This window comes from Myxine glutinosa, chromosome 5, assembly GCF_964187855.1.
Source record: "Myxine glutinosa chromosome 5, kmMyxGlut1.1, whole genome shotgun sequence".
Taxonomy (NCBI): Eukaryota; Metazoa; Chordata; class Myxini; order Myxiniformes; family Myxinidae; genus Myxine; species Myxine glutinosa.
In genome coordinates this window covers 180,327,268-180,341,178 of record NC_136265.1, presented here as the reverse complement: position 1 = coordinate 180,341,178, position 13,911 = coordinate 180,327,268, and the positions used below count along the sequence as shown (strand labels likewise).

The following is a 13,911-nucleotide window of genomic DNA, read 5'->3' as shown; positions in this document are numbered from 1 at the left end:
GAAGGAAAAGCAGTTGTTATTGAGCGTTTTAATCGTACTTTGAAAGAGAGGCTATATAAAAAATTCACACAACTCGGTTCTCAAAAATGGGTGTATTTAATTCAGGGTATTGTAGATAATTACAATAATACCGTTCATTCATCAACAAAATCAAAACCATCAGAATCATTTACAAAATTAGAATATGAAAAGGAGATTAATTTGAGAAAACCGAAGTTCAAAGTTGGTGATATTGTAAGAATATACAGATGGAAAAGCCATTTTGAGAAAGGTTATACAAAAAAATGGACTAATGAATTATTTAAAATCGTTGATGTAATGGATACAGTCCCTTGGACCTACAAATTATATGATTTAAATGGAGAAGAAATCTTAGGGTCATTTTATTCACAGGAATTACAAAAAACAAAGCTGATAACCCTTGAAAATAATAAATAAATAAAAAAATGTAATGGGGATACGTTTTTAAATCTGTGAACCCCAAACACAGAATCCCACAACTTTTTAGTTGGGGCTTAACTTTTGTGTGTATAACGGGGATACGTTTTTAAATCTGTGAACCCCAAACACAGAATCCCACAACTTTTTAGTTGGGGCTTAACTTTTGTGTGTATCATGGGGATACGTTTTTAAATCTGTGAACCCCAAACACAGAATCCCACAACTTTTTAGTTGGGGCTTAACTTTTGTGTGTGTGTGAGTGGGTCATAATAATGTACAAACCCTAACCCAACCCCCACATTAAAACACCATATTTGTTAGTCAAAACAACTGAATCCATTACATCAACCATTAAAAAAAGTTCTTAACTCCATCTCTTTGTATGACCTTCCAATTCTATTTATCTTTTCCCAACTTTTTTAAAACAATTCAATGATAATATAAGATAAATGAGTCTGTGAGGTTTGACATTCATTCAAAAATTCACCTCACATCCAGAACGCTAACCCAACCCAATCCCTAACCCATCCCCATCCCTTACCCAACCCATCCCTAACCCTCACATTCAAAATCCCAACCCTAACCCAACCCATCCCTAACCCATTAACCCAACCCCATCCCTAACCCTCACATTCAAAATCCCAACCCTAACCCTAGCATAATCTTTTTTTCCTTTTCTTTTTTTAATACGTATTTCAATATTTTTTTAAAATGTTTTTTAATACGTATTTCAATATATATATTTTTCCTCTTCCTCCAATTCTGTCTTTCAAGGCTTTCAAGTTGGAAAAAGTAGAAATGGGAAGAAAGTATTTTCCAGCATCTTCTTCCCCGAACTTTCTTGATATTGCTGAAATACATGTAAAAAAGAAATATATTACTTATCTAATATTGAATGAAATAACATATACTTTAATTGATTATTAATCAACTGAACTTACCTTAAATCAAACGTCATTAAAGAAAGAACATTGTTCATTGCTTTAGAATCCAAAGAGCCTCCAAGGTAAAACTCTTTCGTTGGATTATCAAGGTAAAACTCGTTCTCTTGGTCATGGTCTTTAAACAAATCGATCATTTCACCCCAGGTTGTGGCAAAAGTGGTATTTTCATTTTGAATCTCAGATACAATTTCCTGTGAGAGAAAATAACAACGTATTAATTAATTATTTTTTACATTTAATACACAATTATTATATGTATATTAAAATAAAATATTACCTTCATTGATGAGAAATTTGAATCGAGTTTATCAAGGTGAAGGTTTAGCTCCACACAGCTAGAGTCTCCAAAACGAAACCAGTTTTCAAAGTCTCCAAGGTAAAACTCTTTTCCTAATTTTATGAAATTTAGTGAGTCTCCAAGGTAGGCTCCACAGTTAGAACCATCTAGGCAGACCTCATAATTTGTTTTTCCCAAATTTAGTGAGTCTCCAAGGTAGGCTCCACAGTTAGAACCATCTAGGCAGACCTCATAATTTGTTTTTCCCAAATTTAGTGAGTCTCCACGGTATAACTCTTTGGCTGGGCCATCAAGGTAGAACTCGTTCTGTGGGTCTTGGTTGTTCAAAAGGTCTTCAAACAAATCAATCATCATTTCACCCCAGGTTGTGGCAAAAGTGGTATTTTCATTTTGTATCTCAGATACAATTTCCTGTGAGAGAAAATAACAACGTATTAATTTAATACAATATTATTATTTATATAAATCAAGCTCTATGAATATTAAAAGAAACTTTGCTGACTCTTGCACGAGTCTTATCTAAAAAAAAAAAAAAAAAAAAAATACAAAATACAAAAAAAAAAAAAAAAAATTCAAAAATAAAATATACAAAAAAAAACAAAAAAAAATACAAAAAAAAAAAAATACAAAAAAAAAAATACAAAAAAATAAATAAATAAATAAATAAACTTACCTCCATTGATAAGAGGTTCGAGTCCAGTTCATCAATCTGAAGGTTGAGCTCCACACAGGTAGTAGGACTCCCAAAGTTATCCAACTCCTTTTCAGCATAGTAGTCCATTCTCAAGTGAAGCAGAAAGTGTGTTTGAAAAGGCCTGTGTGGTTAGTGCCTTTTATAAGAAAGACTGGGTGTGTCATTTCCTGTGGAAATTCCCTTGGGCAAGTGTGGGCAAGTCTGGGCAAGTCTGGGCATGTCTTAACTGGAAATGATGTAATGTCTCAACAGAAAATGATGTAATGTTTCAACAGAAAATGATGTAATGTTTCAACAGAAAATGATGTAATGTTTCAACAGAAAATGATGTAATGTTTCAACAGAAAATGATGTAATGTTTCAACAGAAAATGATGTAATGTCTTAACTAAAAATAATGTAATGCTGGAGAGTTTATAAAGTGGGTGGGCTTTAGTAAAACGTGGGCGGGGCCTACCAAAACGGGGCGGGGATTGACAAAAAGTGGGCGGAGCTTAACAAAAAAATGGGCGGAGCTTAACAAAAAGTGGCGCGGAGCTTAGCAAAAAGTGGCGCGGAGCTTAACAAAAAGTGGCGCGGAGCTTAACAAAAAGTGTGTGGCACAGGACCCGAACATAATCAATGATCAATGAACAACAATGATCATTGATAGTAAGAGAAAAAGGCCCATAAGACCAAGGGGGTCAGGAATAGAGGTGTTAAGGGGAAATGAAGAAAAGTGATGGTGAGAGGGAAATTTACATGGAAGTGAGAATGATCATAGGTTCATAAGGCTAGAAGGATTATAGGTTCATAAAGGAAGAAAATCATAGGTTCATAAGGCGAGAAGGATCATAGGTTCATAAGGTGAGAAGGATTATAGGTTCATAGAGGGAGAAATAGAGGTGTTTATGATTTTTGAAAAAGACAAGGGGTAAATGACATTAGATAGGGATTTCCCATGTTAAACGGAGGTGTCCCAGAAGCAACATTTATCACCTACTGATCTTGTAGTCTTTTATTTTGGCAACAAAAGTAGCTGCGGCGAAGGTATGCGCTCTACCGAGTGCCCGTTCTAGTTACACATCGATTCACCTGACTCTAGGATTGTTCCGCAACAATTCTAGCTCTCCAACATATGCATAAAGAATGAAGATTGTCATTACTATCTAATTCCCATCTTGTCCTCCTTTATCTTTATCCTACACTTCCTCTGTCTCCCAACCTCTCACTTACAGATTCTTCTTGTTCCCTTCCCAGGCCGAAGTGGGGACGCACATGAAGAGGCTCAAGTTGCCCTTAGTTTGTTGTTGAACATGAGTTCGGCACCGGGCCTTGTTTCTCCCATCCTGCAGGTGAGCGACATGATTATTGGTAGACTGCCAAATAACGAGGCAAATAATTGTGGCCAAATTAACGAGGGGTGGCGTGAGGCTTTGTTAGCCCTCCTTTAACTTCACTTGAGGTGTTGCAACTTAAAAATGTAACGAAGGGTTTGTCCAAAAAAATCCAGTTTGAGGAAAACTACAACTATTAAATAGCAGTTTTTACTTTTATTGTTAATAAACGGTGATTCTTGCAAAACGTCAGAAAAATACATCCACCAATAAAATACAGGGTTCCTTTAACTATGGACAGAAGTGTGTTGGAACTGTTGCTCAATTTGGTGAAAGCTGCACGCATCACATGAAAGTCTAAGAGAGTGGGTGTAGAAGGTTACCAATGATGGATGGGTGGAGGCAATAGGGGTGACTGATGATCGATGGATGAAGGGGTGTAGGGGGTTATCGATGACGATGGGTATGACCCTCTATACCCATAGATGGTTTTGATGATGGATGGGTCTGGGCCAGAGGGGTGACTGATGATAGATGGCTGTAAGGGGTTACCAATGATTGAGGAGTATAGGGGGTTATCAATGTTGGATGGGTGTAGGGGTTATCAATTATGGAAGGGTGTCGGCCATAGAGCTTACCGATGATGGATGGGTATATGGTGTTAACAAGGGTAAATGGGTGTATGGGACTTATCAATGATGGATGGGTCGGGGAGGTTACCGATGGATGGATGGGTAATGGGGGTTACCCATAATTGAGGAGTATAGGGGGTTAGCAATGTTGGATGGGTGTAGAGGTTACTACTGATGGATGGGTATAGGGGGTCACCAAAGACGGATGGGTGTTGGAGGTTACTGATGGATGGATCGGTGTTGGGGGTTGGATGGATGGATGGTTGTACAGGGTTACTGATGATGGGTGGATGTCAGGAGTGACTGATTATTGATGAGTGTAGGGGAGGTGCTATTATGATATGCTGATTCGTTTTTTAATACATTTCATCAAGATGGGGTGCAATGCTAATGCATCATAACCATGATAGCCTGGTGTTGGCTTAACTGTTAAGGTGGCTGGCTTAAGATACTCGGGTTCAAGCCCCTGTCGTGCAGTTGAGTGAACACCAGGCGGGTCGACTCAGCCTGTCATCCTTCTCGAGGTTGGCAAAATGAGTGCCAGCTAGCTGGTAAGAGGGAATTGCATCGGCAGCAAAGCTGCGCCCCCAGAATATGATGCAGCCACAGGCAAAGGTAACCAAGAACCCAATGACCACTCTGACAGAACGACAGAGTTCCTTGGCTAAGATGGGAGAACCTGCCAGAAGAACAGTCTCTGCAGCACTTCACAAATCTAGGCTTTATGGGAGAGTGGCCAGATGGAAGACACTCCTGAGAAAAAAGGCATATGACAGCACACCTGGAGTTTGCAAAAAGGTACGTGAAAGACTGAGAACATGAGGCAAAAGATTCTGTGGTCTGATGAGATGAAAAATGAACTATTTGTCCTGAATGCAAAATGCTACGTCTGGCGGAAAGCGAGCACAGCTCATCACCCATCTAACACCATCCCTACTGTGAAGCATGGTGGTGGCAGCATCATCCTATGGGGATGCTTTTCATTGGCAGGGATTGGGAGACTTGTAAGGGGAGTGGGAACAAAGAATGGAGCCAAATACAGACAAACCGTTGAGGACAACCTGCTTCAGAGTACAAAAGACCTGAGACTGCGGTGAAGATTTACGTTCCAACAGAACAATAACCCCAATCATCCAGCCAAAGCAACACTGGAATGGCTTCAGAACAAGAACATGAAAGCCCTTGAAAAGCCCAGCCTTGAATCCCATTGATAATCTGTGGAAAGACTTGAAGATAGCTGTTCGGAATGATTTTCAATTTTGTTTCACTGCCAGACAGGTAGATGGATTAGAAAAAATGACCTTACTCCTCTGTGTGCATGCATGACCGGGACGACATTGCACACAATTTGCCACAAAGTCAGAGCCAAAGTACTGCTAAACTGCAGATTTGTGTTCCAATTCATGTTCTACTCTTCATTAATTAAGTTGGTCCTCCATCGTAGACTGACGATGTCCGCAAACAGACAGACAAATTTAACCAATTACTTAACCCCACTTGTCGCTTTGCGAGTGCGGGATAGAGATGGAGATTTTTACGATAAAAGTGAATTTGTATGTTTGTTTATTTGTTTATATATGCTTCAAAATTTTAAAATACTACGAAACCAAATCAAATGAAATTTTGCATGTTGCCTAAGGGGACCAAAGTATGGTTTCTGAATGGGTTGCTTATCTGGGGATGGGGTTCAAGATCGGGAGAAGACCCCAATTATCTCTATGAGAAAAGGCTCCCATACTTATTTTAACAGTTTGATTAAGAAAAAAACATGAGAGTTCATAGAACACGATACCCTGCACAGTGTAACTTAAATTTCACTTAAATTTTAATAAAATAATGACTTCAACGATTGTTAAAAATATCCGAAAGTTTGGTGCTATTGAAGGAGTCCAGAAGCAGTCCCGAACTCCACCTTTATACACCACCCCATTGAACCGTTATTACCTTTGCCACCAAAAGTGGATGGAGGTTATGTTTTCACCCCTGTCTGTCTGTCCGTTTGTCTGTCTGTCCGTTTGTCTGTCTGTCCGTTTGTCTGTCTGTCCGTTTGTGAACAAAATATCTCAAAAAGTTGTGGATGGATTTGAACTTTGGCCGAGGTCATTATTTACTTTTAATGATGTTTATATATGAATGATGTTTAATGATGTTTATATTGGTTTTGGGTCGTTCTTTCCGCATATCTCGTGGGATTGTGAGTTGGAGAGACGGCCGTGATGGCGGGGAGGGGGTTGGAATTCTCTCAAGCAGGGATTCAACCCGTGTCCTTATAAAAGGTCTTTGTCCGAGGTCACCGAGTCCGATCGGTGCAGCCGTGCAGCGATCGGTGCAGCCGTTTGTGCGGCACCCGGGAAAACAACATCGTCACATTGAAAACATCGTTACAATGAACGTTATGCGAATGCGAATGTTATGCGGGAGTCCAACCTGAGAATGCTGGAGACCAAAGCTGAAATTGGAAAAAACTAAATAGCCTATTTTACTCCTGGAGATCCCAGGATTACCCACCCAAAATATCGTTGCGATCGGTTCAGCAGTTTTTGCGGTACCTTCAAACGGACAGACAGACAGACAGACAGACAGACAGACAGACAGACAGACGGACATTTGGTGAATTATAGTAAGATGTAAATGTGTATCATATGGCACCCTCGATGGTAGCCAGTATGACAAATCCTCTTCTTGTATAAAGAAAGTTTAAACAACCTCATAATATATATTACAGTAATATTGAAATCTGAGTGAGAATAATTCAAAATTTTCAAAATGTTTCATTTCATTAATTTTAAATGGACATTAACACCAAATCACGCAACATTTCGTAGTGAAATTAGTGATTATTACGCCCGCCATCTACAGTACCAAAAGAAAATCCAAATCCCCTCTCAAAATTTTAACCTTTTGTTACCTTATAAAATATTCTCTTTGAGACTTGGTCATGACTAACTTCCCTGCAAATGTCTGCTGCTCTTCTTCTGCTCCAATCGGTTCAGCTGATCATTTCCTTGTTGAAGTGGACATCTGTCTGGCCATTCTCAGAGAGCCTCCTCAGCGTCGACGTGTCTGGCATTTCACTCAGGCCGACTAACGCGGTCTTCAAGAAGGCATCAAAATCTGGACCGGTCTCCCATCTCTACTGCTTCTGAAATCAACTCTTCCTGGGAATTCTTCCAAAGCAAACTGCTCTCTCTCATGCACAGATTTATCCCATCTCGTCTTCAGTTGTCGTACCCTTCCTCCCGTCCATGGTACATTGAATCTTGTGGTGAGGCAGTTGTCCTGAAACAACTTGCCTTCGCCTCATGGAAGGCAAATCCAACTGAAGGTAATCTCCGTTCCTTTCACAGAGCTCGGAACAAGTGTGTGTCTACCCTCAGGAGAGCCAGGAAATAATATCTCTACTCTCAAGACTGAACTCTCAAACCTGTCTCCTTCCTCCAAATCCTGGTGGCATCTGATCAAATCCATTTCTTGTTTGTTCCCCCTCCATCCCTTGCCTTACCTCAAATGGCTGCAAGTGAAAAACTGAATGCCTCAACTCTGTGTTTGCCTCAAAATATTGTGTTCCAAACCCATCTCTCTCTGTTCCCACCATACGCAGTCGAACCCAGCTGCTCCTGGACTATGTGTCCTTCTCTCCTGACAAGGTGGAGAAGTTTCTGTCAAACCTCGACTCTGATTCTGCAACTGGACCAGACGGCATCAGCCCATGGGTCCGAAATTCTTGCTCTGTCACTCTATCTCACCCTCTGTCTGTTCTCTTCACCCTCTCTTTTGCTCAAGGTCATCTGCCCATCAGTTTGGAAATCAGCCAACATTACCGCTTTACACAAAAAATGTGCAAAAACATCCTTGCAACTACAGACCAATCAGCCTGCTCCCAATTATCAGCAAGGTCATGGAATCCATCATCGCTTCCGATATTAAATTCTTCCTCTTCGCCAATGGCTTGATCTCTGATCATCAATTTGGATTCATACCAGGTCATTCTACTCCGGGAATGCTGCTTTTGCTGTCTCAATAATGGATGGAGGTCCTCAATGCCAAACAGGAAATCAGAGCTGTCTCCCTTGACATATCATGTGCCTTCGATACGGTCTGGCACCCAGCTTTGCTCACCAAACTCTCTTCTTATGGTATCCATGGTAACCTCCACGCAAGGCTTGCGGACTTCTTCTCCAGTCGCAGTCAACGTGTGGCCATGAATGGATTTCTCTCATCTCCCCTTCCTGATCAGGGTGGAGTTTCTCAAGGCAGTGTTCTGGGCCCTGTGCTTTTTCTGGTCTTCATTAATGATCTCTTCGACTCTGGAAAATCCTCTATATCTCTTTGCTGATGACCCCACTCTCTGCAGCTGCATATCTCAACTCTCAGATTGGCAGTCTGCAGCCTCCTCACTCTCTGCAGACCTGGACAAAATCACAAACTGGTCAAACAAGTGGAACATGTCTTTCAATCCTGACAAATCTCACACTCTCACTTTGTCTCTCCGAAAAGACCGACTGGACAACCCTCCCATCTACTTTCTCAACAATCCTCTCCAAGAAGTTCTGCCACTCAAGCTTTTGGGTCTCACTATCTGCCATGATCTTTCCTGGGGGAAAAAACCACATTTCCAAGCTGGCCTCCAAAGCCAGTCGCCCACTGGTTATCGTCCATCGTGCAAAGTTCTTCCTTGGTACTTCTGAGGTCCTCACCATATACAAAGCTTTCATCCGCAGCTTGATGGAGTACTGCTCTCCTCTCTGGGCTGGTGCTCCGACCTCACACCTAGCTCGGCTTCACGCTGTTGAAACCAAAGCTTTCAGAATCATTGGAATTTCCTGTGATGAAGCTGATTCTGAGGGCCTTTCACTCACTCACCGCAGGCAGGGTGGTGGGCTTTCTGTCTTCTACCGACTCCTCTCCGCCCTTGCTCCCCCAGCTCTCTCTGTGCTCTGTCCGCCACATATTCCTTCAGGATGCACAAGATCTGCCAGCAACCCTCTTGTGGTGAAACTGCCAAAATCAAGACTCTATTCACCTTCACTCCTTCATTCCTCTTTTCTCCCGCCTTTGGAACAAACCCCCACACTCTCTTAAATCCCTCTCCTCACTCCGGGTATTTAAAACAGCTGTTCACCACCATCTCTAATCTTCCCTCATCCAAAAACTTGATCTTTTCTATCCCCGTTAATACACCCCAAATCCATCTCTTTCAATCTCCGACTTCTTCCCGAAATTCCTGGTAGTGTCAATTTGTTTTATACCATGTATCCCTTTCTCCTCCCTCTGCCCCCCCCCCACTCCCCCAAAGCCCTCTCCCTCCCACAGATCTACCGACATCCCTGTTCTCTTTTGTTGTGCTTGTGTGCTTCCCTCTCTCTCCCCATCTTGTCTCCCACTCCCTTTATTATCTGTTTTGATGTGTCCGTTTATGATTTTTGTGTTTAATGTGCCAGCTCAAGAGCCTCGATGTTGCCTACAAATTTTTTTTAAAAACACCCTGGAATTTAATTGCATTCAATCATAATTTTCCACCTTTATTTACACACCGTAACCCAGAACTTCCAAGTGAAAAACAAATTCGACAAATTTCAGAAAATTAATTAAAAATACAAAACCAGAATATCTTGGTTAGATAAATGTCCGCCTCCCTTATAATAGCAATTATAAATTAGCTCAGGTGTAACCAATCACCTTCAAAATCACACACCGTTTTAATTGACCGCCACCTGTGTTAAATTGTAGTGATGCTGATTATTTCAAAATAAAATCAGCTGTTCATGTAGGTTTCCTCTGCTGGGTAGTGCATTTCACAGCAAAAAGTCAACCATGAGCACCAAGGACCTTTCAAAAGACCTCCGGGATAAAGTTGTGGAAAGGCACAGATCAGGGGATGCATATAAAAATATTTCAAAGGCCTTAAATATCCCTTGGAGCACAGTGAAGGCAATCATTATGAAGTAGACTTTGAATCAACTTTGAGTTTGAATCACTTTGATCAACAAACTTTGAGTTTGAATCAACTTTGAAAGAGCTACAGGCCTTTATGGTAAAGACTGGTCACTGTGTGCATGTGACAACAACATCCCAAGCACTTCACAAGTTTGGCCTGTACGGTAGGGTATCAAGAAAAAAGCCATTACTGAAAAAGCCCACCTTGAGTCCCATTTGAGGTATGAAAAAAACCACTCTGTAGATTCTGAAACCATGTGGCAAAAAGTTTTGTGGTCTGACGAAACCAAGATGGAACTTTTTGTCCTAAATGCAAAACGTTACATTTGGCATGGACCCAACACATCACATCCCACAAAGAACACCATCCCGACTGTGAAGCATGGTGGTGGCAGCATCATGTTATGGGGATGTTTCTCATCAGCAGGGACTGGGGCACTTGTCAGAATAGAAGGGAAAAAGGATGGATCAAAATACAGAAAAATCCTAGAAGAAAACCTGCTGCCCTCCGCAAGAAAGCCAAGTCTGTTTGTTTGCCGTGTCGCGAGCAAGGCCTTTGCCGCGTCGCGAACGATTTGAAATCGAAGTTAAGTGATTGTTCCCATTTGTATTTTCGTTAAAACTATTTATTTCTGGTGTTGTATGTATATTGTGTCCCGACGAAGATTTTTCGGTGCAAATCTTTCATACCTGTATTGAAAATCGTGTTAATTCGTTTCGTGTCTTGAGGCCTTGTACAGTGTACACTGTACAACCTTGAGGCTTTGTTTTTCTCTCAGCGGTCCGTCGTTTGTGATCCAATCACTTTCGTTCTCTGTATTCCCAGTCTTTTCACCCATAGCCTACTTCCTTGTGTAAATCTCAACTCAAAAAAAAAAAAAAAAAAAAAACATTTCCTTCTCTGTTCTCATTCGTTTATTCATTCTTATTCGTTCGTTCGTTCTTCGACCACGTGTTTCTCCCCCATTTCCCCAGATAGTTTTCACTGTTATTAACCTTCAATGTTTACACTTTCCCCTCAAGTTATGTATTCCGTCATATTTTATAACACCTTTTTCTTCTTCTTCTTTAAAAGGCTGCTTTCGACTTGCTCACCAAATCAATTCATCCCAAAAAAAATATCCATCTCCTATAGTGCCTTTTTTCTACATTCCCGAAACTCTCCTGCACTCCATCCTCCATCCAGCGTCCTTAAACGTATTTTTAACTCGAAGGTCACAAGAAACACATTTTGCAATAAATGTTCGTTTCCCATAAATCGTACACTTTCTAAAATCCAATCTCACCCCTCCCCTCCAAATCTTCCCCATAACCCCTCCCCTCCAAATCTTCCCCATCACCCCTCCCCTCCAAATCTTCCCCATCACCCATCCCTTTCAAATCTCCCCCCTTGCCCCCTCCCTCCTTAACTACCCCCTCACCCCTCCCCGCCAAGACGCCCCCTCGCCCCTCCCCTCCTAGACTCCTGCCTCACCCCTCCCCTCCAAATCTCCCCCATATCCCATCCCTTTCAAATCCCTCCCCTTGTCCCTTCCCTCCCAAACTCCCCCCTCACCCCTCCCCTTCAAATCTCCCCACCCTCATTGCTTCTCAATTCCCCCCCTCTCACTCCCCCTCCTCAAAGCGTCCTCCCCGCTTCTTCCCCCTTCCAACTCTCACCTCCATCTCCCCCAACCTTCTGCCTCGCTCTTCCCCCTCCTCAAATAACACCTCATTGTGCCTCACCCAATCACCATCAAACCTTTTGTCCGCCCCATCCTTCCCTTTCTCCGAGCTATTCTGAAATCTCTGACACACCTTCAACAGCTCTCCCTACCTCTTCCACCTCTTCCACATCTTACCCTACCCCTCCTCCCCCCTGTTCTGTATCTGATGCTCCCCCTTCCTCTTCATTAACGGTATGGACCTCAAACATCCGGGGCCTTCGTTCAAACTTAACTGATCTCTCCATACAGGTTGCTTCTGTCAAACCAGACGTGATCTGCTCAACAGAAACTTTCCTCCTTTATGATGTCTCTGATTCCTTAGTATCTCTCCCGGGCTACTCCCTCCTCCAGTATGATAGACCTGAGCCTCGTCCTGGAGGCGGGGTTGCTATCTTTATCAAAAACTCTCTTCCTCACTCGCCCTGCACTGCACTCTCTCCACCTCACCCCCAGGAATACCTCTGGCTACGGCTTCCCCTTCGCTCCCACCTCTTGTTCATATGTGTGTTGTACCGTCCACCAAACAGTGATGACTCCATCTACATCTCGCTGTCTGATAATATGGACCAACTTCTATCTACTCATCCCAACTCTATCTTCCTCATATGTGGTGATTTCAATTGTCACCATGCCAGTTGGCTGGGTGTGGGTACCTCTCTCACCAGCCATGGCTCCTCAGCAAAGGACTTCTGCGACTCACTGGGACTGACACAATCTGTCAATTTCCCGACCCGGATCTCAGTCAACGGAACATCTTCTCTTCTGGACTTGGTTATGACTAAATTCCCTGAAAATGTCTGCTGCTCTTCTTCTGCTCCAATCGGATCATCTGATCATGTCCTTGTTAAAGTGGACATCTCTCTGACCATCCTCAGGGAGCCTGCTCAGCGTCGACGAGTCTGGCATTTCACTCAGGCCAACTGGCACGGTCTTCAAGCAGCCATCAATCATCTGGACTGGTCTCCCATCTCTACCACCTCTGACATCAACTCATCCTGGGAATTCTTCCAAAGTAAATTGCTCTCTCTCATGCACAGATTTATCCCATCTCGTCTTCAGTTGTCATACCCTTCCTCCCGTCCATGGTACACGGAATCTTGTGGTGAGGCTGTTGCCCAGAAACAACTTGCCTTCGTCTCCTGGAAAGCAAATCCAACGGAAGGAAATCTCATTTCCTTTCACAAAGCCCGAAACAAGTGTGTGTCCACCCTAAGGAGAGCCAGGAAACTATCTCTCCGTTCTCAAGACCGAACTCTCTTATCTGTCTCCCTCTTCCAAATCCTGGTGGCGTCTGGTCAAATCCGTTTCTGGTGTTTGTTCCCCCTCCATCCCCTCCCTTACCTCAAACGGCTACACAGCTGACTCCGCACGTGAAAAAGCTGAATGCCTCAACTCTGTGTTTGCCTCTAAATCTTGTGTCCCAAACCCATCCCTCTCTGTACCCACCATACCCAGTCGTACCCTGCTGCTCCTGGACTCCGTGGCCTTTCCTCCTGACAAGGTGGAAAAGTTTCTGTCAACCCTCGACTCTGATTCTGCAACTGGACCCGACGGCATCAGCCCACGGGTCCTAAAATCCTGCTCTGCTGCTCTATCTCACCCTCTCTCTGTTCTCTTCACCCTCTCTTTTGCTCAAGGTCAACTGCCATCTGCTTGGAAATCAGCCAACATCACCGCTTTGCACAAAAAAGGTGCAAAAACAGATCCTAGCAACTACAGACCAATCAGCCTTCTCCCAATTATCAGCAAAGTCATGGAATCCATCATTGCTTCGGATATGAAATCTTTCCTCTTCTCCAATGGCTTGATCTCTGATCATCAATTTGGTTTCAGACCAGGTCACTCTACTCTGGACATGCTGCTTCTGCTGTCTAAACAATGGATGGAGGTCCTCAATGCCAAACAGGAAATTAGAGCTGTCTCCCTCGACATATCACGTGCCTT

At 42.7% G+C, this 13,911-nt stretch overlaps 1 protein-coding gene across 7 annotated transcripts in view; it reads left to right on the top strand.

Annotated features, from left to right (window-relative positions):
* The window catches only part of ZNF335 (zinc finger protein 335), a 167,056-nt gene that overhangs the window by 80,609 nt on the left and 72,536 nt on the right, over positions 1–13,911 (top strand). For all 7 annotated transcript variants that reach the window (XM_068115359.2, XM_068115361.2, XM_068115355.2 and 4 more), the window contains one exon: positions 3,616–3,710. In XM_068115359.2, the coding sequence (XP_067971460.2) occupies positions 3,616–3,710 (95 nt within the window). The remainder of the gene's footprint in view (positions 1–3,615; positions 3,711–13,911) is intronic.